The sequence below is a fragment of the Hyla sarda genome, chromosome 4 (assembly GCF_029499605.1).
Source record: "Hyla sarda isolate aHylSar1 chromosome 4, aHylSar1.hap1, whole genome shotgun sequence".
In the NCBI taxonomy this organism is placed as follows: Eukaryota; Metazoa; Chordata; class Amphibia; order Anura; family Hylidae; genus Hyla; species Hyla sarda.
Window position 1 is genome coordinate 306,354,561 of NC_079192.1, and position 26,784 is coordinate 306,381,344.

The following is a 26,784-nucleotide window of genomic DNA, read 5'->3' on the forward strand; positions in this document are numbered from 1 at the left end:
CCAAACTTACATACGAATAAATATTGCTGCACCCAATGCGCTGTCCTAGACTTATTGGAGAAGCGCTATCAGCCCTGGTTGATTTTTAGGGGCATTCCCTGCCAGGAACACCCCACACTCTTCCTACAATTATGCATCTTCTACTGATCCAGTATGGATCTGGTACCGATGGGCCAGGCGCTCCCACAACACAACAACATTGAATGCTTTAGCAGTGTTTTGCCTGCCAGCACAGCATACAAAGGTAAGCATACCTATTGTTCCCCATTCTACTATACACTCACTAAGGTGAATGGCACAATAGAGCGCCATCTCTGTGTTTTCTTTTACTACGCTTCTACATTATATTTTTCCTGGCTTTCGTTATTACAGGAGCCATGACAGATATAACTAGTCTAGTAGGAACAGAGCTGTAGGCTCTGTGTACTGTATGTCTGAATTATTTATAGTTATATCAATTTATTTGCAAATTATGGTGGAAAATTAGTAATTGGTCAATAACAAAAGTTCATCTCAATACTTTGTTATATACCCTTTGTTGGCATTGACAGAGGTCAAACGTTTTCTGTAAGTCTTCACAAGGTTTTCACACCTGTTGCTGGTATTTTGGCCCATTCCTCCATGCAGATCTCCTCTAGAGCAGTGATGTTTTGGGTCTGTCGCTGGGCAACACGGACTTTCAACTCCCTCCAAAGGTTTTCTATGGGGTTGAGATCTGGAGACTGGCTAGGCCACTCCAGGACCTTGAACTGCTTCTTACGTGGCCACTCCTTTGTTGCTCAGAAGGTGTGTTTGGGATCATTGTCATTTTCAGAACCTATAGGGTTAAAAGGTTCTGACAGGTTCTTTGTTTTGTTGCTGGGTTACACTTAGCTGTCTGGCTGGTCAGCTGACCTTTTGATGAGAGCACCTGCAGGGTTGCCTATTTAACCTGGCAGTTTTCTCTCATTCAATGCCTGTGAAAGAGTCCAACTCGGGTAACTGGCGATTTATCCTGTTTATTCATGTTTTCTCTGGCATATGTGACTTTTGGCTTATCTTCTCGACTTTTCTCTGGTATTAGCGATGTTTACATGACATTTTCACAGGCCACATACCTGCATTTTCTAAGACAGAAGCAATGACGGCTTTAGTAGAGCAAATGTAGAGATTAACCCCTTAAGGACTCAGCCCATTTGGGCCTTAACCTGTTCAGGACGCCGGGCGTATGCAGATGCCCTGCATCTCGAGTCCTTAAGGACGTGGGGCGTATGCATACGCCCGTGGGAATTCCGGTCCCCGCCGCTAGCCGGTTGGGGACCGGACCGGAATGCCTGCTGAAATCATTCAGCAGGCATCCCGACACATCGACCAGGGGGGTCCTGAGACCCCCCTCCCCATGTCGGCGATCGCAGAAAATCGCATGTCAATTTAGACATGCGATTTTCTGCTATTACGGGCTGATCGGGTCTCTGGTGACCCGATCAACCGGAAAACAGCGATGCTCGGAGCTGTCATTTTTATTGGGGGGGGGGCACGTGTAAGGGGGTGTATGTGTAGTGTTTTACTTTTTATTATTTGTTAGTGTAGTGTAGTGTTTTTAGGGTACATTCACACAGGCAGGGGTTCACTGTAAGTTTCCTTGAAGGAAACCCACTGTAAACTCGCCTGTGTGGATGTACCCTGTACATTCACATGGGGGGGGGGGGGGGTTTGCACCCCAAACCTTCAGCTGTGGCAAAATGACAACTCCTAGAATGCACTGACAGACCGTACATGCTGGTAGTTGTAGTTTTACAACAGCTGTAGGCACACGGGTTGGAATCACTGAGTTAGGAAACAGACTCTAGCTCAGTATTTCCCAACCAGTGTGCCTACAGCTGTTGCAAAACTACAATTCCCAGCACGGCCAGACAGTCAGGGATGCTGGGCGTGTAGTTCTGCAATATCTGGCTTCAGATGTTGCAGAACTACAACTCCCAGCATGCCTGGACAGTCTGGGCATGCTAGGAGTTGTGGTTATGCAACAATTGGGGAAGAAAAGTTTGAAGACCGCTAAGTAGTGGCCTCCAAACTGTAGCCCTTCAGATGTTGCAAAACTACAACTTTCAGCATGCACTGACTGGCCATGCTGGGAATTGTAGTTTTGCAACATCTGGAGGGCTACAGTTTGGAGACCACCGTATAGTGGTCTCCAAACTGTGCCACTTCAGATGTTGCAAAACTACAACTCCCAGCATGCCCAGACAGTCATTGCATGCTGAAAGTTGTAGTTTTGCAACAACTGGAGGACCACAGTTTAGAGACCACTACACAGTTGTCTCCAAACTGTGACCCTCCAGATGTTGCAAAACTACAACTCCCAGCACGCCCAGACAGCCTTTGGCTGTGTGGGCATGCTGGGAGTTGTAGTTTTTCAGCTTTTAGAAGGCCTGAATTGACCTGCGATTTGCTGCGATCGCCGACATGGGGGGTCTCAGGACCCCCCTAGGCATTGCCACGGGATGCCTGTCCTTAAGTGACGGTGTTACGCCGAGCGCTCCGGGTCCCTGCTCCTCCCCGGAGCGCTCGCGGCGTTCCTCTCTCTGCAGCGCCCCGGTCAGACCCGCTGACCGGGAGCGCTGCACTGACACTGCCGGCGGGGATGCGATTCGCATAGCGGGACACGCCCGCTCGCGAATCGCATCCCAAGTCACTCACCTGTCCCGATCCCCGACTGTCTCGTCCTGGCGCGCGCGGCTCCGCTCCTTAGGGCGCGCGCGCGCCAGCTCTCTAAGATTTAAAGGGCCAGTGCACCAATGATTGGCGCCTGGCCCAATCAGTCTAATTAGACTCCACCTGCTCCCTGTCTATTTAACCTCACTTCCCCTTCACTTCCTTGCCGGATCTTGTTGCCTTGTGCCAGAGAAAGCGTTTATAGTGTTTGCCTTACCAGTGTTCCAGACCTCTTGCTATTGCTATTGATTACGAACCTTGCCGCCTGCCCTGACCTTCTGCTACGTCTGACCTTGCCTCTGCCTAGTCCTTCTGTCCCACGCCTTCTCAGCAGTCAGTGAGGTTGAGCCGTTGCCGGTGGATACGACCTGGTTGCTACCGCCGCAGCAAGACCATCCCGCTTTGCGGCGGGCTCTGGTGAATACCAGTAGCAACCTAGAACCGGTCCACCGACACGGTTCACGCCAATCCCTCGCTGACACAGAGGATCCACATCCAGCCTGCCGAATCGTAACAGACGGGACGCGAGGGCGTATGCATACGCCCTTCGTCCCCAAGGAGTTAAAAAATAAGTAATTTTTTATTTTTTTTTCATGTTCACACAGTTCACTGTACAGGATAATTAACATTATATTTTAATAGTTCGGATATTTACGCACTCGCCAATACCAAATATGTTTTTTTTTTAACTTTTTTGGGGTAAAATGGGGAAAAATTTTCAATTTTTATTTTTATTGGGGGAGGGGATTTTTCTCATTTTTTCCTTTTATTTTTAACTTTTTTCCTTTTATTTTAACACTTTAATAGTCCCCATAGTAGTCCCCATAGGGGAATATTTATAGCACTCATTTGATTGCTAATACTGTTCAGTGCTATGCAAAGGGCATAACACTGATCAGTGTGATTGGCTATCTACTGCTCTGGTCTGCTTGATCTCAGACCAGAGCAAAAGACGCCGAGAGGTGGACGGAGGCAGGTGAGGGGACCTCTGTCCGCCATTACAGATGATCCTGACCGCTTTCCTGGTGACTGAAAGAGATTTGTTGTGTTCAGGGAGAGTTGTAACTGTATTTTCGCCTAAGACCACAGTCTACTAGCACAGAGGTTCAGAGAGTAGGACTTTGTAATGTCATTGCTGCAAGGGGATCCCCAGGAGTGGGCATTCTCTTTACCTCTCTCAGCTCCTGAATTAAGTTCTGTGGATGCTTTATTTTCTGATTTGGGCCTTCTTTATGATGAACCAGACCGAGCAACCTTTGCAGAGTCTCAGCTGGTTAATCTAAAGAAGGGGCAAAGAATGGCTGAGGAGCAATGTGCTGATTTTCTGAAATAGTGTACTGCGTCTGGTTAGAATGATCCAGCCCTTAGATGTCAGTTCAGATTAGGATTATCTAACGCTATTAAAGATGTCATGGTGAGCTATCCATCACCCGATTCATTAGAACAGGCCATGCCTTTAGCAGTACGACTTGACAGACATTTGAGAGAGAGAAGTCGGGAACAGTCCATTTCTTCTGTCTCTCACTCTCCTTCCTCCATGTTTTCCTCTTTTCCTACCTCTCCTGCCCCTTCTGAGGAACCCATGCAGATAGGGAGATTTTCCTTCCAGGAGAAAAGGAAAAACAACTCATCTTTCTTTTGTGGAGAGAAGGGACATCGGATTCAGAATTGCCCCAAATGGCAGCAGCTGGGAAACACCAGCACCTAAGTGACAATCGGGGACATCATTTGGGCGCACAGGTATCTCCGAAATTGTCTTCTAAACTTTTATTGACAGATCAAATATTTTTTCTTGAAAAGAAAAGTGTTTGGTAAAGCGTTTGTTGATTCTGGTTCTGCTGCTAATTTTGTAGATAAGAATTTTATTGTCTTTGAATTTACCCTTGAAATTGTTGGAAAGTCCCTTTCCCATTGCTGGAGTGGATTATACACCCTTGTCAGGCGGTTGTGTCTGCTCTTCCACTCCAGAGGTGGGATTACTGGTGGGTTCTCTGCATTTAAAAAAAAATCACATTTTTTGCTCTGCAAAATTTGTCAGTAAATGGGATTTTGGTATTGCCTTGGTTAAGAAAACATAATTTTGTCTTTGATTGGTCCTCTGAGGAACTCATCAAGTGGGGGGGGGGGGGGTCCAAATATATGAATAAATTCATTATAACATGCGTTGCAACTCTTGGTGTGGCCCAAAGTAATCTACCCGAATTTATTCCTGATTTTTGTAATATTTCTTCTGAGGAGGCCTCCTCTGCTTTGCCCCCACATCGAGATTGTGACTGTGCTATTGAACTTGTACCTAATGACAAGTATCCTAAGGGATTTATAATTAGTCTGGTCCTTAAAAAAAAAGCTATGAAGGATTATATTCAGTCACGTTTGCAAAAGGGTCATATTCCTCCTTCTGTATCTCCTTATGGGAGCAGGGTTTTTCTTTGTGGCAAAGAAGGACGGAGGGCTTAGGCCTTGTATTGATTACTGGGGTCTGAACAAGATTACAGTCGAAAATCAATATCCAATGCCTCTAATTCCAGATTTGTTTAATCAAATTCAGGGGGCACGTTGGTTCTCTAAACTGGACCTTCGAGGAGCTTATAACTTAATCAGAATAAAAGAGGGTGATGAATGGAAAACTGCTTTTAATACCTCTGAAGGTCATTTTGAGTATCTGGTAATGCCTTTTGGTCTCAGTAATGCACCAGCAGTTTTTCAGAATTTGGTTAACGATATTTTTCGTGAATTTTTGGGAAAATTCCTAGTAGTTTATCTAGATGATGTTCTGATTTTTTCTCGAGATTGGTAATCTCATGTTGACCATGTACATTCTATTCTTCAGGTACTGCGTCAAAACAAATTGTTTGTTAAACAGGAGAAGTGTGTCTTTGGTGTCAAAGAGGTACAATTTTTGGGGTACATCTTAACTCCCGGACATTTTAAAATGGATCCTGAGAAGGTTAAGGATGTTTCTGACTGTGTGCAGTCTTCTTCTTTAACCCCTTAATGACCATGGACGTGTATACACGTCCAGGCAGGATGAACGTTCCCGCACCAGGACGTGTATACTCGTCCATGGTTCTCGTGGGTGCTACCCAGTGCACCCACGAGATCGCGGAAGGGACTCGGCTGTAACACACAGCCGGGACCCTGCCGCAATGCCAGGACCGAAGTAAACTTTGGTCCCGGCAGTTAAACCCTTACAGCCACGGTCGGAAGTGATCGCGGGCTGTAAGTGTTATGACAGAGGGAGCTCCCTCTGTCCCCCCTGCAGCATCCCGCAGCGCGAGCGCGGGGTGCTGTGTGTGATCCCTGCTGGGCGGGGACCTGCTGCCATGCCGGTACCGAAGAAAACTTCAGTCCCGGCAGTTTAACCCTTACAGCCGTGGTCAGAAGCGACCGCGAGCTGTAAGGAGTTTTGACAGAGGGAGGGGGCTCCCTCTGTCTCTCTCCTGTAGCACCCCGCAACGATTGCGGGGTGCTGCTGCTTACCTGGGCAGCCGGGGGTCTTTACTAGAACCCCAAGGTCTGTCCTGGTTATTGCCTGACAGGACGTGCCAGAGGCACATCCTGATATGCTGCCTGCTTGTGTAAAACTAGCATGCAGCATATAACTGCAATGCTTTGGAATACTAAGTATTCCAAAGCTTAAAAAAAAAGTGAAAAAATATAAAACAAATAAAAGTGTAAAAAGTGTAAAAAAATAATGAAAACACATTTATTAAATAAATAATAATAAAAAATAAAAATGTGTAGTATCACACGGCGCCTTGGTCCTACCAGGTGGTCAGTCAACCAGATATGGCCTAAGTAGGGGTACTGCCCAGCCCGGGACGAACAGGGTGAGAAAATATGGGGCGTATTTCCTCCATTTCAAAAGCTACTTACCAAAATGATGTCCCACAAATAAAGAGTTTGTTGAAAAAAAAGCTAATTTCTATTTTTTTCACTGACTTTGAAATTATTCTAGCCACACAATAAGGGCTCAACGTACTAAATTTTGCCCTAGGTGAATACTTTAGGGGGTGTAGTTACGAAAATGGGGTCACTTCTTGGGGTGCAGTATTGTTCTGACAGCTAGAATGCTTTGCAAGATGAAGTGCGGCCTATAATTTGTATAATGATATCCTGAAAGCCAAATGGTGCTCCTCTCCTTTTGGGTCCCACCATGTGGCCATGCAACCAAATATGGCCTAAGCGGGGGTATTACCGAACACGGGACGAATAGCGTAATAAAATATGGGGCACATTTTCTACTTTTCAGATGCAATGTACAAAAAATATGTCCCACAAATGATGCATTTGTGAATAAAAAAGAAAATTTTAATGTTTTCATTGACTTTGTATCCATTCCAGCCACACAAAAAGGACTCAAAGTACTCCCTTTTGGTCTAGATGAATACTTTAGGGGGTTTAGTTTCCAAAATGGGGTCACTTGTGGGGGTTTTATATGGTTCTGGCAGCTAAAACCCTTTGCAGGCATGAAGTGTGGCCTATAATCCATTCGGCCTAAAATGATGCCCTGAAAGCCAAATGGCACTGCTCTCCTTCTGGGTCATACCACACGGCCAAGGAACCAAATATGGCCTAAGCGGGGGTATTTCCAAACATGGGCTGAGCTGCTTAATAAAATATAGGGTGCATTTCTTGCAATATCAGAAGTGATGTACAAAAAATATGCCCCACAAATGATGCATCTGTGAAAAAAATGCAAATTTCGAATTTTTAACACTGACTTTGTAATAATTCCTGCCAAAAAACTATAGTCTTAAAATACTCACTGTACCCCCTAGCGAATACCTTGAGGGTTCTAGTTTTTAAAATGGGGTAATTTGGGGGGGAGGGGGGGTGTTCGTAGGTTCTACTATATTAATTGGATGACGTGCGCAGCAGCGTATTGACGTCACGGCAGAGGGCCGAGAAGACACCGGAAGACCAGCGCTGGACCCAGAGGGCACCCCGGAACATTGTGGAGGGGTAAGTTATACTTACCGCACCACACGGGGAACATTAAGCTGCTATCCGGCAGCAGCTTAAGCATTTTGCACTGCCGGATAGCACTTAATGCGATGGCCCCGACATAAAAAAGCATCGTATGTCGATGCTGACATCGACATGCGATGGCCTCTGAGAGGCCATGGTATGTCAATTTGATCATATGTCGGGGACAGATTCAGTAAACAGTGTAATCTCATTGCTTTGAAAAATCTCCCTTCGGCCACAGTTCTTGCTGATTTATTTTAAAGACATGTTGTTAGTTACCATGGGGTTCTGGAAAATATTGTATCTGATCGAGGGGTACAACTTGTTTCCAAATTTTGGCAAGCTTTTTGTAAACAGTTGGGTGTTGAGTTGTCTTTTTCATCCGCTTTTCATCCTCAATCTAACGGTCAAACAGATGAATGAATCAAAATGTTCAACAGTACCTTAGATGTTATGTAGCAGATGAACAGGATGAATGGGTATCTTTTCTGCCTCTTGTTGAGTTTGCCTTGAATAATCAAGAAAATTCTTCTACTGGTATGTCACCATTCTTTTGTGTTTATGGATTTAATCTGCTGTTTTCTTCCTGTACCAATACTGATAATCTAAAAAAGTTGGCTTCTAGGTTCATTGGACCTTATGAGGTAATTGAAATTATTAATCCTATCTGTTAAAAATACCTTCTTCATTTAAGGTTTATAATGTGTTCCACTGCTCGTTGTTTAAACTGTATGTTCCTACTCAGTCTCCAGTCTCGATGCCACTTCCTCCTGTTGAGATTGATGGAGAACTGAAGTATGAGGTCTCCAAAATACTGCACAGTCAAAGGGTACAAAATTCTGTCCAGTATTTGGTTCACTGGAAAGGTTATGGTCCGGAGGAGAGCTTGTGGGTTCCAGCCTCTTCTATTCATGCTTCCACTTTGGTAAAAAGGTTCCACGATTCTCATCCGGACAAACCTAAACCCAAATTTAAGGGTTCAGCGGCCCCTCTTAAAAGGGGGTACTTCAGAACCTATAGGGTTAAAAGGTTCTGACAGGTTCTTTGTTGCTGGGTCACACTTAGCTATCTGTCTGGTCAGCTTACCTTTTGATGAGAGCACCTACAGGGTTACCTATCAAACCTGCCAGTTTGCTTTCATTCAATGCCTGTGAAAGAGTCCAACTCCAGTAGCTAGCGATTTATCCTGTTTATACATGTTTACCCAACATCTGTGAACTTTGGCTTATCTTCTCGACTTCTCTCTGGTATTAGCGATTTTGTACTTATAGCAATTTTGACAACTTTTGGTTTTGACGTGGATAATGGACATTGACTTATAGTTTGAGTGTGTTCGTTTTTCTTCTGTTAGTCTGTCTGCTCCTAACTGTACCTTGACCTGTGTCTGTATAATTATCACTTGTCTAGGGAGTGACTGTTAGGGTGCTTTCACACCATGTTTTAGCCTACGACTGTCGGATTTGGCTGGGGGAGGGGAAAACCGTGCGCTCCCATACCCCAGCCGGACCGGTGCTGAAATCCATTGACTTTAATGAGCCGACCAGAGTCACCGTTTGACTCCGGTCAGCTCATTTTCGACCCGTATCCGGTTTTCTGACCGGACCTAAAACCATAGTATACTACGGTTTTAGGTCCAGTCACAAAAACGGATATGGGCAAAGATGAGCCAGCCGAAGTAAAACGGTGACTCTGGTCAGCTAATTAAAGTCAATGGATTTCAGCGCCGGTCTGGCAGCCGTAGGTGGAAAACGGGGTGTGAAAGCACCCTTACCTAGGGCAGGTACATAAGTATGCAGGGATAGGGGAGTGGGCGAGAATAGTGTGCACTCATTTTGACACCACGGGGTGAAATCTTGCGTGGAGTCTCAGATCAAGGGAGATTATCAGTGGTCTTGTATGTCTTCCATTTTCTAATAATTGCTCCCACAGTTGATTTCTTAACACCAAGCTTGCCTAATGCAGATTCAGTCTTTCCAGCCTGGTACAGTATAAACAAAAAACCGGAGCCTTTATACATAAAAATACGAACAATATTTCATTAAATAAACAAGAAAATACAAGAAATACAGGATTCCAACCCAAGGGGGATGGAAAACAGCAAGGGTGACCCCTCAGGTCAAACAGAAGAGCTAGGGCAAGAGAAAAACTCCATATGGTATTATATAGTGTGCAAAAACGGCACTACAATAAAGCAGTGTCCAAAAAAAGGACTACAAAGAACAGCAAGTCATAATACAATAAGAAAACATACTTATACAAAAAAAATTCCAACGGGACCTGAGGGGACACCACCCCAATGCTGCGTTTCGGGACCGAAGCCTTTCTCAAGGGGTGGTGTCCTACTAGCAGGATATGAAATTTATGATGTTTGCACCAATAAACATAGAGGATGTAACGATGGATAAAGCTAATCACCTGCATCTTCCAAACATACAGGCTCCCTTGGAGCATGCGTCTCCGGCACTGTCGCATCATTTCCTCTTCCTGGATCGCGTCAGGCCCGATCAGCTGACAAGTCAGCTGACCGGACAAGTGTGACGCGATCCACGAAGGGAGAGGGAAGGGAGGGGAAAGGGGGGGGGAAAGAAAGAAAAAAGAGGAAAACAAAAAACATAGGAAAAAAAAATAAAATAAAAATAATACATAAAGTCAATGACCGTGAAATGTCATGCTGCTGAATATAAGAAAATGATCACCATATAAAATATAAAGCAAAAGAAACACATAAAAAGAGGAGAGGAGGGGGAGAAGTCAGAAGAGGCGATAATCCAGTTGATGACAGGGTCCGTAGTTCATGTAATAGATGCACATCCTATGGAAAATCCTAAAAAAAATAGATGAAAAAAGAATAAAAATAATAATAAAAACAAAAACCCGCTATAGGACTAAGTAGTCAAAGAAATCACAATCTATCCAAGGTAAGGGACAAACGGTAAGATGTCATTGAGACCACGAGGGTGCAGTGTATCCAACGTCCACTTGCTCTCCCTCTGTGACAGCACTTTACCGACATCACCCCCACGCATCCCCAAATCCACTTTATCGATGCCAATAACATTAGTAAAGAGGGATCACAGTTATGAAACTGAAAAAAATGTTGTGGGATTGATTTCATCTCCTCAATTTCCCCGGACGTAGCTAATCTAATATCATGCATGTGTTCCCTCACACGTACCTTAAGAGTGCGGGTGGTCATACCAATGTAGATTTTAGGACAGGGGCAAAAGGCATAGTATATCACTGCTTTGGTCTGACACGTAATACTGGAGAAAATATCAAAAAACTTGGAGCCTAAAGAATTAGAGAAGGAGTTAGTTTTTTCAATGTTCGGGCAGGCCACACAATGTCCACATGGTGAACACCCTGATTTTGGACCATATGATCCGAAAATACCCGGAGGAGTGGACGATGTCCGTCGTTAGTAGGGACCAGTGTTTCTCCAAACATCTTCTCATATTCCCCCACTGTGAATGGAAATTAGTAATCTAACCGATTGTTCACTGGGATTTTTACTGGCAGGTTGAAGTAATTCTTGACTGGGGGTATGTCTTGCGTATGCTCTTTTCAGACACCTCTGGCTATACCCTCTGTCCGTAAATCTGCGTCGTAGATCCTTAGCCGGATGTTGAAAGGATATATCAGAGGAACACATTTTTAATGCGCGTAAGTATTGTCCAATCGGCATGGCGTTAATGACATGCTGAGGATGAGAGGAGGTAGCGTGTAAGTATGAATTAGTAGAAGTCTGTTTCCTAAACATGTCCGTCTGAATGTTTCCCAGTTTATCATGGGTATGTTTATCACCAGCCTGGTACAGGTCTACAATTTTGTTTCTAGTGTCCTTCGACAGCTCTTTGGTCTTGGCCATAGTGGAGTTTGGAGTGTGACAGTTTGAGGTTGTGGACAGGTGTCTTTTATACTGATAACAAGTTCAAACAGGTGCCATTAATACAGGTAACAAGTGGAGGACAGAGGAGACTCTTAAAGAAGAAGTTAAAGGGGTACTCCGGTGCTTACACATCTTTTCCCCTATCCAAAGGATAGGGGATAAGATGCCTGATCGCGGGAGTCCCGCCGCTGGGGACCCCCGGGATCTTGCACGCGGCACCCCGTTTGTAATCAGTCTGATTACGGGTGACCACCGGGCCGGCGGCGTCTGACGTCACGCCTCCGCCCCCGTGTGGTGTCACGCTCCGCCCCTCAATGCAAGCCTACGGGAGGGGGCGTGATAGCTGAACACGCTCCGGGGACTGATTACAAACGGGGTGCCGCGTGCAAGATCCCGGGGGTCCCCAGCGGCGGGACACCCGCGATCAGGCATCTTATCCCCTATCCTTTGGATAGGGGAAAAGATGTGTAAGCACCGGAGTACCCCTTTAAAGGTCTGTGAGAGCGAGAAATCTTGCTTGTTTGTAGGTGACCAAATACTTTATTTTCCACCATAATTTGCAAATAAATTCTATAAAAATCAGACAATGTGATTTTATGAATTTTTTTTTCTCATTATATCTTTCATAATTGAGGTATACCTATGATGAAAATTACAGGCCTCTCTCATCTTTTTAAGTGGGAGATCTTGCACACTTGATGGCTGACTAAATACTTTTTTGCCCCACTGTAAATCCATTTCTTATGTGTATAAGTATTATATATATATATATATATATATGTATATATATATATATATATATATATATATATATATATATATATTTTTTTTTTTTTTTTTTCTTTTTATAAATTGTATAGTGGGATTTTTTGGAGTATTGTATGATGGCAATATTCATTGATACCATATGACAACTTTATTTACATATAAAGTAGATAGTAGCCCTATGTGTATGTTGTGATGGTACTGTTAATGTGCATATATGGTGGCACTATTTAGGTATGGCAGCATTTTTTGTGTTTGAGCTATGACAGTGCTATTGAATGTAAAAAAAAAAAAGGGATGAGAGAGGACACTATATTAGGAGATTTATCAAAACCTGAGCTAAGGAAAAGTGGTGCAGTTGCCCATGGAAACCAATCAGATTGCTTCTTGTAAGTATAATAAAAAAAAACTAATAGATTCAAACTTTATTACTTATTATTCGATACCTTTCAAGTAGGACAATAGTAAGATGTGATAAAAGGAACTCTATCAGGTTTATTTGATGCCAAGATCTGCAGACACGGTTGGATATCTGTTATTGTATAAAAGCGAACTACCTTTACTGGAGCAGATAGTGGTTGCCAAACCTATAAAATTTCCTTTTTATATCTCAGCCAAATGTCATGGATTGATTGACATTCAGAGCTCTGTACATAAGTCAAGGAAGGTTTGGGAGTTCAGGGCAAGTGAGGAGGTGTGCCAGGCTATGGCACTTGAAAGGCTCGGCCGCGCCACCTTGACACTTGGCTGAAAATTTAAAAAGGCATTTTTATAGGTTTGGCAACCAGCATCAGCAAAGGTACAGTTTGCTTTTATACTAAAAGGGTCCTTTGACACTACAGAAATCCTGAGCCTCCCATTGATCTCAATTTCTGCACCAAGTTCCACTGTAAGTATTAAAGGGGTTATCCACCATAAAATGATTTTAGTACGTACCTTGCAGACAGTAATGGACATGTTTAGGAAGGATCTGCACTTACATAGTTAGTACGGTCGAAAAAAGACATGTCTTGGGGCTAAATGGCTATGTTGTATTGATTACTATAATAATGTGGCTATCTATTTGTGAACTGGTATTTCCTGTTTCAATTTTCTTTTTTTGACTACAAATCCCATAATTCCATTTTCCTCCCTCCCACACATCAGCCACCCCACCCATTGAAACGTAAATGCATCCATTCAAAAGACCTGTGGTTTTCAATCATGGTGCCTACAGCTGTTGCATTAGATTGATCTCTCTTCCACCAAGCGATCGCTCCACCCATGGAAGCAGACAGGCTCCCTGTCATCAGCCGACTAGTGAGTCAGGTCTTGGCCGCATTGGAACCTTGGAAAAATCTGAGACAACAGTAATTTTGTATGCTGTTAAAAATAAATATTGGGGTGAAAATCACAGAAGAGAGAAAACCGTCACACACAGGTACAAACACTATATTATGAACTACACTAACTTTACAGCCCCTGTAGCATAGTCAAATAAAAAAAAATCCTGGAATACCCCTTTAAAATGTTCATTCTTCTAGAGGAATCTGCAAGTAAAATCCTATTGTTTAAAGGGAAACTGATACCACCTTTGCCCACATGATACTACTACTTTTAATACTAAATATAGCTTGTAATGCTATAAATGACACCTTTGTTATGTAATTAGGTCCTGGGTGCACAAGGGGAGAACATAATTTTTTTGGGCAGCCGGAGCACTGCTGTGCTTACTCAGAAAACTTCCATCCCCTCCTGTAAGCCCCAGTGACTATATGCCTGATCCATCTGTCAGCAGTAACAGGCCGGCATGACAGATGCAGTAATGTGACAGTCTGGCCCAGAGAACAATGTTACAGCGCTTGCGCTAGATTTCAAATTGGCTTCACGTCACTACCAAGGTACAGATCAGGCATGTTGGTCAGGAGGGGCAGGGGTGGTCTGAGCAAGCACAGCAGTGCTCCAAGGTAACATCCCCAGTGAACCAGAGACCTAATTAGCATAAAAATTATAACTTTTTTTTACACAATGGTGCTGTGCATCTATATAACAGAGGAATTGTTTATTGCATTACTAGCTCTATTTAGCAAAGGCAGAGGTATTATAAGGGCAAAGGTAGTGTTTTATTTTAATATGAGACTTTGATTTTTAGTGTTTATTTCTGCTGCAAATGTAATGAATATGATTCACATAATTTCTGTTCTATTTACCATACAGCAAAAAGGGTGCTGGTCCCAAGAAGAGTTCAGAGAGGAATCCTTGTTGAATTCTGCAGTGTGAACGAGCTATAACAGCTATCGAATAGATCCCCTTTTCAACAAACTTTTATTGAATTAACGGTGCAAGCAAATATAAGAAACTGTAACATTTCACCTCAGGGCTTGATTCACAACTCACACTGCTCAGAACTGCTCTATAATGTCCTCCATAATGCTGCAGAAGGTGTGCTATAGAGATAAAGGGGAGCAGGATCTTCTCTTCTGTGCGTGTGTGCAAAGTATGGGAGAAGTCATGGATGCTAGTCATATACAAGTTATATAATGGCCAGAAAAGATGCCATGTTGAACTTCAAATGAGCAGTATTAGAGAGTGTGAGAGCAATAACACCAAATCCCTGAGGAAGTCACTTGCGACGGAACGCGTGGGGTTCTTGCGGCCCTGTCCCTGTTCCACCATCTGGATCACTGGTTCTTGTTGGTTTGCTGTGCTTGCATCATGGGATGTTCATGCTGTATTTTTATTCTTGGCTAGAGTCTTTCAAATATTTTTCTATGTGATGAACTTGCTCATACTACAGCCTTGAATATCATTGCATATATTGCTTTACTATGCAGCCTTGAATATTATTGCGTATATTGCTTTATACTCCAACAATATACTAGGTTTCAAAAATTCCCATACACTCATTGAATGTGGTATATCTATGCAGCGCAACAATTGGGAGCATTGTGTACAACTTACTATTAGATAGCAGGACGGGTTAATATCTCGGTAGTGGCGGTTCATGGCCCTGCCCTGAGATAGTGTTGTGGCTCTTAAGGAGCATTTTAAATGTTTTTAATTGTCTATGTGACCATCATGCATGTTGTGTTTTTTATATGGAATAAAATCATGTGATATAATTGTTAATCTGGTGGTGTGCACTCTTTATTCAGTGGTTGCTTTTCTTGGAGTAGACTGTGTATATTTTCACTGATTGTGGTTGAGCCCCCCAATTTCTGTGTACGGTAACACCAAATTTAAGACACCTGCTCCCCATTCACACCTAAGACCTTGTAACACTCACGAATCACATGAGACCAAGCCACATGACACCAGGGAGAGAAAATTACAAATTGGACACAATTTAGACATTTCCACTTATGGGTGTGATTACTTTTGTTGCCAAGGTTTAGACATAAATGGCTGTGTGTTGAGTTATTATGAGGGGACACAACATTAAACACTGTTATACAGGCTGTGCACTCACTACTTTAGAAGAGTGTCATTTCTTCAGTGTTGAAAATATATAATAAAATATTGGAAAAAAATGTGAGAGGTGTACTCTTATGTATAGTTCTGAACAGACACCTGGAAAGTGATCTGAAAAACAACCCCCCCACTCCTTTGGAAAGAACAGTCTACTTCTGAATGGTCAGGCTTTATTGACGCATGGCACTTTTGACCAATTCCACTGCTGAATAATAGCAAATACACAATATTAGGAATTTCTTTCTTGCTTTGGGACAGAGTTTAGGGACCATACACTCTGATATCTTATAAAAAGAGGTCAGTCCTCTAGATAATTTCTTGTAGGTGGCCATCAATGCCTCTAACTATTTTCACCCTATAAGAGAGTGGGACAGTTACATAGTTACATAGTACGGTCAAAAGAGACATATGTCCATCAAGTTCAACCAGAGAATTGAAGGGTAGGGGTGTGGCGCGATATTGGGGAAGGGATGGGATTTTATATTTCTTCATAAGCATTAATGTTATTTTGTTCCAGGAATGTATCTAATCCTGTTTTAAAGCTGTTAATTTTTCCTGCTGTGACCAGTTCATGAGGTAGACTGTTCCATAAATTCACAGTTCTCATGGTAAAGAAGGCGTGTCGCCCCTTGAGACTAAACTTTTTCTTCTCCAGACGGAGAACTAACAGGTGCATTGACGTCTATTGCTCTGTTCTTTACTTTTTCTTAATCTGTAAAATAAATGTGATTTGTCACTGCATATATTGGATGACACTTTGTTTTGGCCTGAAAAATTGGACATATTTATCATCTGAGATTATAATTCTAGCTTAGATTGAAGGTACACTGTATATCATTTGCACTATTTAAAAGCCTATACTCATCGATACCGACTAATGAAGCCAATGATGAAAATGGACATTCATTACAATCTTGTGGACTATGACTGTAGGGGGTGATGCACTGTGAGGGAATGAGGTTCTGGGAAAAGGAGAAGTCTTTGGTACACGCTTGATAAGGAACGAGTGAGACATTCCTTCTGTAGTGTAGAAGGGAGGGGTTGAGTCTGCATACACTTGGCTCCCAATCAGTGCATTCTACACTTGGAAACTACAGAGTCACACACCTAAATCCTGTCAAGTCTCCTGCCATGCAGAGCACTAGAGAGGACGCCTGATCACAGGCAACTGGCCGGCCTGGTAAGGGGACACTAGTATGGCACTTGTATTAGGACAGGATTGATTTAGCTCATCTCTCACTCCAGCCTTTATTTATAGATTGGGTTTATTGCTTTCTGCTTGACTTGTGCACGCACCTTATTGTATCAGGACTGTGCACACTTCATTTGGAGAACTAGACATGTCACATTGTTGCCTTTGACAGCTATTGAGCTCTATGTTTCGGATTGCTATTCAAATGATATTTTTAGCATCAAGGCTAAAATACTTGTTTTTCATTTCAGGAAATTCATTCTAAATGATGTTGTTGTTGCTTTTGCATTTGACTTTATAATACAGGTGCTTTCAAATCCTTAATAACTATATTATCGTTTGAAAGTCTATTGTTAGGGTGCTGTACATGTATCTATTGTCTATTACTGATGTTTTTATTTTCTAGATCCCACTTCTTATATAGTACTTGCATATTCTGTAGTGCTGTACACAGAATGAACCCACAAGAGTCCCTGTTCCCAGAAAGGGTTACAATCTAATCTCTGTATCTGACCCACATTAGTGTCTGATTACTAGAAAGCCGATCAATGTATTATTGGATATAAAAGATGTACAGTACAAACATATGATAACATGTATCTGTTAACCATATGCGGTACTTGTTGGTACTTTTCACTTTTTAGGTAGGAATGTTAATACTATTTGCTGGTTACATTTTAATTGCGGTCAGTGTATATATAGTGTTCTATTACAAAACAATTGCCAGCACATCTAGCTAACCACCTGTAATGTCTATGGTCTGCAGTAACAGAAATCCATTGGTCTGATTCCTGGACTATGCTTTATATCAGTATTTTCTTTTCTTTTTTTTTTTTTCTTATATTTTAATTTATATATTTTTTTTATTTATAACTTGGTTTAATTCTGACAATTCACAACTTTTTAAGCTGCATTGATATATAATACTGTATATTGATTATTTTTGCATAGCTTATCCTGTAGCTCTATATCCCAACTGTTTAACTTACATCAAATCCAATCACAGTTGAGACTTACAGTTGAATTTCCACTTCCAGTCACAATATGAACCATACTTTTGCCAAATACATTGTGCCCAAGAGAGAGAGAGACATTCTTCTTCTCTGTATCAGCTATAGTGCCCCCCAAATCTAATCACAAGATCACCCATTGTCAGTTGCAATGTGTCTCCAGTGCTAACCACAATACCTTGTTCCAGATGTAATATCCGCAGAGTGATCCAAGAACTAGCCAAAGTACTTCTTCTAAAAATAATTCATACTTACCTCTTTCAGGGTACGTAGCATATTTTTGCTGCAGATTTGCTGCCCATTGACTTCAACAGGTAGCAAAATCTGCTACAGCAAATTTACAGCAGATCTGCAGCAGAAAATATGGACGTGTGAAGTTATGTCCTCAGGATTATGTCCTTTTCTTCTCCATAACCTTATTCATGTTAAGCAAGAGGTCTTAGGGTATGTTCACACTCGCCGAATTCTGCAAGCGTGATTACATCTGGCGGCCCCCGCTAAAAATACTTCGGCGGTAGGACTGCGTGGCACTGCACCATCACCATTGACGGCTATGCAGTGCTCGTGGATTACCATGCAAAGAATTAACATGTTCCTTCTTTGCGCAGAACAATTTCAGCTGCAGAATTGTCCACCGCTGAAATTCCTCAGTGTGAACGATTCTTGCGGAAGACCCATTCACACTGATGCTAATGTACACTGCACGTAATTCTACTTGCAGAAATTACGCAGTGTGAACAAACCCTTAACAGGAACAATATGTAACAGATCTTTTCTAAACTAATTTTTCTAAACTGCATAGTAGTAGATGGTTGTTAACCAAAGATTTTTTAAAGTGATTATAGTACCATAGGCCACTATATAATACTCTCACCAAAAAACTAGGAGGCCAATTATGGAAAAGATTATAACAAACTTTATTGAAAATACATTAAAAATCATCATAAAATTTCAAAAGATAATGAGTCGGTGGTCATAGAACACATACTGTAGAAACGATGAGAATGTCCCTAATTTATGAAAAAGATTTAGATGATATAGAGCCTCATTCAATGTAATAACTTAGTTATTAGGATATCAAAACATGAAAGCACAGAATGTATATAGGAATGAGATCATAGTAAACAAAAGTTAGCATAGTCATGCACCCTATGATGGGACAGCTCACCTACCCCAAATGCGTTTTCGCTTGCCGCTTCATCAGGGGGCGTGTCTCTGCTCAGGGGAAATTAAGTATAAATAGATAGCGGTAGCCAATAGGAAACGCCGTGATAGAGAGGCAGTCAGGAAACACATGTGTGTTATCCTGACATCATAGTCATGCGTCCTTGTGTATATCTAAAATGTACCTGATTGGTCCTTGCAGCGCCGTCACTTCCGGGACATGTATGAGAGGCACGCATCACTTATGCGCCTCTGACGGCGCAGCAAGGACCAATCAGGTACATTTTAGATATACACAAGGACGCATGACTATGATGTCAGGATAACACACATGTGTTTCCTGACTGCCTCTCTATCACAGCGTTTCCCATTGGCTACCCCTATCTATTTATACTTAACTTCCCCTGACCAGAGACACGCCCCCTGATGAAGTGGCAAGCGAAAACGCGTTCGGGGTAGGTGAGCTGTCCCATCATAGGGTGCATGACCAGTGTTTGCTTGTAATTATTGTTTTTTCTACCCTGTCATCTGACTCTATGCTAACTTTTGTTTACTATGATCTCATTCCTATATACATTCTGTGCTTTCATGTTTTGATATCCTAATAGCTAAGTTATTACATTGAATGAGGCTCTATATCATCTAAATCTTTTTCATATATTAGGGCATTGTCATCGCTTCTACAATATGTGTTCTATGACCACCGACTCATTATCTTTTGTAATTTTATGATGATTTTTACTGTATTTTCAATAAAGTTTGTTATAATCTTTTCCATAATTGGCCTCATAGTTTTTTGGTGAGAATAGTAGTAGATGGTACATCGTCTCTAATGTCCAAATTCTAGCCTCCGTTTCTTTTACAATGACCTGCTATTAGATATTAGAACTACGGTAATATGTGGTAAAGCCAACAGATATGGAGGCATTCTGGCTTAGCATTATGTTTTCGGTTTTTAATACAGCATTATTAAAGGGGTTGTCCAGTTTTTATTTAAACACCTTATTTGAGAATTGTGAGGCAACAGAAGGTGGTATTCTGTTCTGGAACCATTTGTTGTAGTGAAAAACAGTAACAGTGAATCATTTTAGACTTATTGTGGGAGGTTTATCAAAACCTGTGCCGAGGAAAAGTTGACTAGTTGCCCATAGCAACCAATCCGACTGCTTCTTTTATTTTACAGAGGCCTTTTTAAAGGGTACCTCTCATCAAAAAAACTTTTGATATATTATAGATTAATGTTTGCAGAATAACTTCACAATTGCATGTTATTAAAAAATATGCTTCTTTCTATTTAATTTTCCACTTTGAAGAAATGACCACTAGGGGTCTCCCTACCAGTCCTGGCAGCAAGCATTTCAGACTCATGCTGGAGTCCTAAACACTACGAGCTTCCAGTCTGCTTTGTTCACAAAGGAGAACACTCAGAGCTGCCAGCCTGCTTTGTTCACAGTCTATTTGTGAACAAAGCAGGCTGGCAGCTCTGAGTGTTTAGGACTCCAGCATGAGTCAGAAATGCCTTCTGACAGGACTGATCGGGAAAAATACAATAGAAAGAAGCATATTTTTCATTAACATGCTATTGGAAAGTTATTCAACATTCATTAATCTAAAATATATCAAAAGTTTATTTGATGAGAGGTACCCTTTAAAAAAAACTTAAAATAGAGATCTGAGTGGTTGCTATGGGCAACTGTTCCTCTTTTCCTCTCCATGGGTTTTGAGAAATCTCCCACATGGAGACGAATAAAAAAAAAATGTATAAAAAGAAAAAAAAAGTCATAGCAACCAATCACAGCTCAGCTTTTTCTTTCACACAGTTTTTTTTTTTTTTTCAATTATCTCCCCTATTCTGTCTTGTTATTCAATACATAAAAGAAAACCCATTCATTTGAATAGACAATGTGTAATGCTGCATTTAGCCTGTGGTGGCGCTGCAGGGAAAGTAGGTTCTGAAGTGGAATTTTGTTTTGAAATTCCGTTCAGAAATTCAGGTAAATTCAGTGCGTAATTTCAGCAATGGGTACTCTGCCGTCAATAGGGATTGCAATGTCTGCATGACCCTAGGATAAGTTGGCCCCTTAGCGGCGCTTAGACCAAATTCTGGCCGGAAATTCCTCTGGCTTCCTTAGGTTTCCTACAGCTGATTCCCAGTGCAGTGTTTCCCAAGCAGTGTGCCTCCAGCTGTTGCAAAACTACAACTCCCAGCATGCCCGGACAGCCTTTGGCTGTCCGGGCATGCTGGGAGTTGAAGTTTTGCAACAGCTGGAGGCACAATGCTTGGGAAACACTGCTCTAGAGGCTGTGTGCACAGGGCTCTGTCATGTAAGAAGAGATAATGTAGATCCCATGACTGACTACACAAGCTGTATTGCTACGTTACTAGTAGGAGGCATAGGCTTGTGACAACCTAGTAGCCCTTTTCTCTGAGTAATGATTTAGTTGTTGTATTTAATACACAGAAGAGTTTTGCAGCCAGGAGTTCATTGTACAAGAACATCGTCAAACAAGACATAGAGCAATAAAGAGCCGATGCCATTAAATGATAAGTAGAGGTTGGCCACAGCTCTATAAATATGGGCAACTTTGACCTGACCATATTTCATTTTTAGAACCAGTATTACTATAGTGTACAGTGACCTCCCGACTTATGATGGCCCCGACATATGATCATTTCAACATATGATGGCCTCTCAGAGCCCATCGTATGTTGAAGGCAGCCTCGACATATGATGCTCTGTGTCGGGGCCATCATACAAACAGCTATCTGACAGCGCTGATAACTTCAGCAACTGACAGATAGTTGTATAATGTCCCCGTGTGCCCCGTTCTGCCTCCTGTTACTCACATGCTGTCCTGCTAACTCATACAGGCTTCCACTGTGAGCTCCGTGTAAGCCCCGCCCCCCCAGTGCAGCCATAGCCAATAACCTGCAGCATCTTGCTGCAGGCATCCAATGAGCTGCTGGCTGCCCTCCCCTTCCTTTCCTATAGAGCTGTAGTCGGCAGGATGGTAATGGAGGACATTCTGTCCCCCCTGAAGGTATTTAAAGAACTGTACAGTACTGTATGCAATGTCACACATCACATACAATATATATATACACACACTATACACCCCATACATCAATGTTTCCCTATCAGTGTGCCTCCAGCTGTTGCAAAACTATAACTCCCAACATGCCCAGACAGTCAATGGCTGTACATGCATGCTGGGAGTTGTAGTTGTGCAACATCTGGAGGCACCCTGGTTTGTTAAACACTCCCCATACACTCCACATACAATGGTCATCCCAGAACCAATTAGCAGTTTCCCATGGAGATATGTATTCAACATACAAGGGTTCCGAGGCCCCAGAACCAATTACCATTTTTACATAGTCATATGTACTCGACATATGATGGTTTCAACATATGATGGTTCTCCTGGAACCAATTAATATCATATGTTGAGGGACCACTGTACATGGTTCTATGATAAAACATATGACACAGTGTAAGTACAAGAGTCTTCATGCTACCATGCTGTTAGATATAAAATGAAAGATCGATATAAGGATTAAATGGGGTGCCACAAAGCTAAACAGATTTGTAAATTAATTCTAGTTAAAAATCTTAATCCTTCCAGTACTTATCAGCTGCTGTATACTACAGAGGAAGTTATATAGTTCTTTTCAGTCTGACCACAGTGCTCTCTGCTGACACCTCTGTCCATTTTAGGAACTGTCCCGAGTAGAAGCAAATTCCCATAGCAAACCTCTCCTGCTCTAGAAAGTTCCTGTCATGGACAGAGGTGTCAGCACAGAGCACTGTGGTCAGACAGAAAAAAACTATACAACTTCCTCTGGAGCATACAGCAAATTTATTTTTTGTTTCAGATTTACAAAAATGTAGAGGATACAAACAACTTGCACATTTTCATATATTTCAGGATCTGACTTTCTGATGTATGTGGTGTTTCGGCTCTATGAAAATGTGCAAGTCGGTATCCTCTACATTTTTGTAAATCTGAAACAAAAACAAATAAGAAGACCGGATGGTCGTGAACTACTAAGGAAATGTGAGTTTCTTTTCTATGTGTTTGCAAAATTACCCCTGCTATAGCAGAACTGTTATGTGTCCTAGGATGCAGTATGTTTTAAAGGGGTACTCCCGTGGAAAACTTTTTTTTTTTTTAAATCAACTGGTGCCAGAAAGTTAAACAGATTTGTAAATCACTTCTATTAAATAATCTTAATCCTTCCAGTACTTTTTAGGGGCTGTATATTAAAGAGAAATCCAAAAAGAAATGCCTTTCCTGTGATGTCTTGACCACAGTGCTCTCTGCTGACCTCTGCTGTCCATTTTAGGAACTGGAGAAAATCCCCATAGCAAACATATGCTCCTCTGGACAGTTCCTAAAATGGACAGCAGAGAGCACTGTGGTCAGGACAGCACAGGAAATGCATTTCTTTTGTATTTCTCTTTAGTCCCTAAAAAGTACTGGAAGGATTAAGATTTTTTAATACAAGTGACTTACAAATCTGTTTAACTTTCTGGCACCAGTTGATTAAAAAAAAAAAAAAAGTTTTCCACAGGAGTACCCCTTTAAGGGAGGAATTGGTGGAGCTCCACACTTGGGATGTGATTAGAATTGTGCACTACAAGGCTGAGAAATCGTTATATATTGTTCCTCAGGATAGGCCATCAATAAAAAGGTCCTGGGGACCTCCTCTCCTGGTTTCTGACATAATCCAGAAAGGATATCTTCTGTAGCACTCTATGCATTGAAGGAATTACAGATAATCAAGCAGGGTAGAACCTGTTGGTAAGGGTCTGAGTTGTCTGGAATGATTTGATAGGTGATAATGTAATCATGTGGGTTACATGACGTCAACTCATTTGCATAGGAAGGCATGTGATTTGCTGGTTGTCAGACTGCGGGTCACATGACCGAAATGCAATAACAAAAGGGCTGAATATATATAGATGCAGGTGAGCTTGGATGAAATAGATTACACTTTTGAATTACTGCTGTTAAAGGGGTACTCCGGTGGAAAACTTTTATTTTTTAAATCAACAGGTGCCAGAAAGTTAAACCGATTTGTAAATCACTTCTATTAAAAAAAATCTTAATCCTTCCAGTACTTTTTTAGCTGCTGAATACTACAGAAGAAATTCTTTTCTTCTTGGAACCGAGAGCTCTCTGCTGAATCACGAGCACAGTGCTCTCTGCTGACCTCTCTGTCTATTTTAAGAACTGCCCAGAGTAGGAGAAAATACCCATAGCAAACATATGCTGCTCTGGACAGTTCCTAAAATGGACAGAGATGTCAGCAAAGAGCTCTGTGCTCGTGATGTCAGCAGAGAGCTCTGTGTTCTAAAAAGAAAAGAATTTCCTCAGTAGTATTCAGCAGCTAATAAGTCCTGGAAGGATTAAGATTTTTTAATATAAGTAATTTACAAATCTATTTAAATATTTAAACCACACCTCAAGAGCATCACCTCACTGGGTACACAAAGAATATCAATTGGGAACAGCCGGTTTGAAACAAAATGACAAATTTATTAAAATACAATAAAAATATATTAATACAAACATAAAATATTCAATATTCATCAGAGCAATATTATATGTTACGTTAATCTGCCATTGGGCCCTAATGGCAGAATATTTTTTCTTTTGCAGCAATCGCCTGATTTTAAAGTGCTAGCAATATTGGATGCCGATAGTTCGGAATAAATAGTTAATCCGACAGATGTAGTATAAAATGAATAATCAGTCTCGCAATGGTTCTAGATTGTACTGTCCACACTTTATGGATGAAAAAATTGTGCGCTACCTCACCGTAACAGCTGGTCCCGTATTGCAACGGGCCGAAGATGGTATGTCCCGTAAGGAGCTGTATAATATTTTATGTTTGCATTAATATATTTTTATTGTATTTGAATAAATTTGTCATTTTGTTTCAAACCGGCTGTTCCCAATTGATATTCTTTGTGTACCCAGTGGGGTGATGCTCTTGAGGTGTGGTTCAAATATTTCGATATCGATCTTTTGACCGCATTGACCTCGAGCATCTGATTGTGAGCTGCACACACTTTCTTTTTGTTGGTTGGTTCTAATTTACAAATCTGTTTAACTTTCAGGCACCAGTTGATTAAAAAAAAAAAAAATTTCCACCGGAGTACCCCTTTAAGTGCTGAGTATATGCTGGAGTACTTCTTTAAGTCTGATTTACAGGAGATGTTAAAAGGGTAATGAGTTTATAAATTAAAATCCCTTGTGGTTTGCATCCTTCAGTTGTGAAACTACGAAACCCAGCAGCCCCGGTCAGTCTGAAGCTTTGAGAGCATGATCTAGTTTCACCATAACAGCAGACCACTTGTTTACATGTAGTATTAGTTATTCCTATTGAGCCATGTCAGTTATATATTTAAGGGATGATATCATTTAATGTGTTTAAAAATATCCGGAAATAGCAAGTGAATGCAAAGAATCCAGAAGCAGGAGTGGGAGCAAAAAGAAAAATGTGTCATGTTGCCAGGGAACTCATTCTGCATAAACCAGGCCATTTACCCCTCTTTCACAAGGCCTCCGCCATGTCTCCTCCTCCAGCCTACAGATGTGCAGTGCTGTCAAAAGATGCATTGTGCAAAGGACTAGGACCTTGTTACAGCAAAGTCATGTCACTGCTCTACACCCAGGGCACTGTCATTGCTCTGCTGGAACAGACCCTCATACCAATGGGCTGCTGCTTGGGAATCCTCTTGGGGGAGAAACTCTTCAGCTGTCCAGGTTAGTTCCGAAACACGACAAATATCAACTATCAATAAACTTATAAGTATTAGATTTTGTTATCTCCTTTGGGTTACCTTGGTATTAGCTTAATAGATGTAACCTTTAGTGGGGTTATCTTTCCATACTCCTATGTAAAACCACATATGTCATGTGGAATGGATAAATAATGCCAATGATGGTCTGCTACATCTATATGCTATGACACATTGATTTCTAGTGTAATGTTTTCTCATCCTTTATGAACCTGGTATTGAAGAGTTAATCACTTTAAAGCCTTTCAGCCTTGCTTTTGAGTTTTTAAGTGATTGTTAAGTGGCATTTCTTGGAGAGAGCTGGATTCTTCCGATCTGCTGACCTCACTGTATCTTCTATTGCAGCATTAAGACAGGATATTAGATACTTGGCCACTTTGGCAGAAGTAAAATGCTGTTGAATTCAGTTCACTGATACACATCCTATTGACTACAACTGATTGTTATTTTCCCAATGAGGATTCCTTTTATTTTTTTATTTTTGAAGTTTTATTTATCTAGATAGCAATGCTCAGATGTCCTGTAAGAAGCACTTTACAGGACATCTGAGCATTGCTATCTAGATAAATGGCTTGTTATAAAACTAAAATTGGCACGCCACTCCTATTAACACTGACATTCTATCTACATCTGATAAGCTTCTCTCATCATTACATGTGTTTAGTGGTTTTCTAAAAGCCACATCTGATATAAGGGACATTGGGGGGGGTAGGGGGGGGGTGTATGTATCCATAATGGTGTTGCAATGTGTGATTTTAGGTATGTTTTTTGCGTCAAATTATCAATTGTCGAAAGTTTGTAATTTTGGCACCAATGTAGTCCTACAAAAGGCGCAGA

The 26,784-nt window shown here is 41.6% G+C and overlaps 1 protein-coding gene across 8 annotated transcripts in view; it reads left to right on the forward strand.

Moving 5' to 3' along the window:
- The window catches only part of SH3TC2 (SH3 domain and tetratricopeptide repeats 2), a 211,493-nt gene that overhangs the window by 93,288 nt on the left and 91,421 nt on the right, over nt 1-26,784 (forward strand). For 2 of the 8 annotated variants that reach the window (XM_056574773.1, XM_056574776.1), the window contains exon 1: nt 16,821-16,949. The exons of 3 other annotated variants lie outside the window; for them this stretch is intronic. Coding sequence is in view for 3 of the 5 variants with exons in the window: in XM_056574767.1 (XP_056430742.1) it covers nt 23,080-23,194 (115 nt within the window). In the remaining 2 variants the exon portion in view is untranslated. Of the gene's footprint in view, nt 1-16,820; nt 16,950-23,070; nt 23,195-24,866; nt 25,000-25,824; nt 25,913-26,784 lie in introns of those variants that run through there. 3 more of the 8 variants (XM_056574767.1, XM_056574768.1, XM_056574769.1) reach the window with 3 other exon arrangements.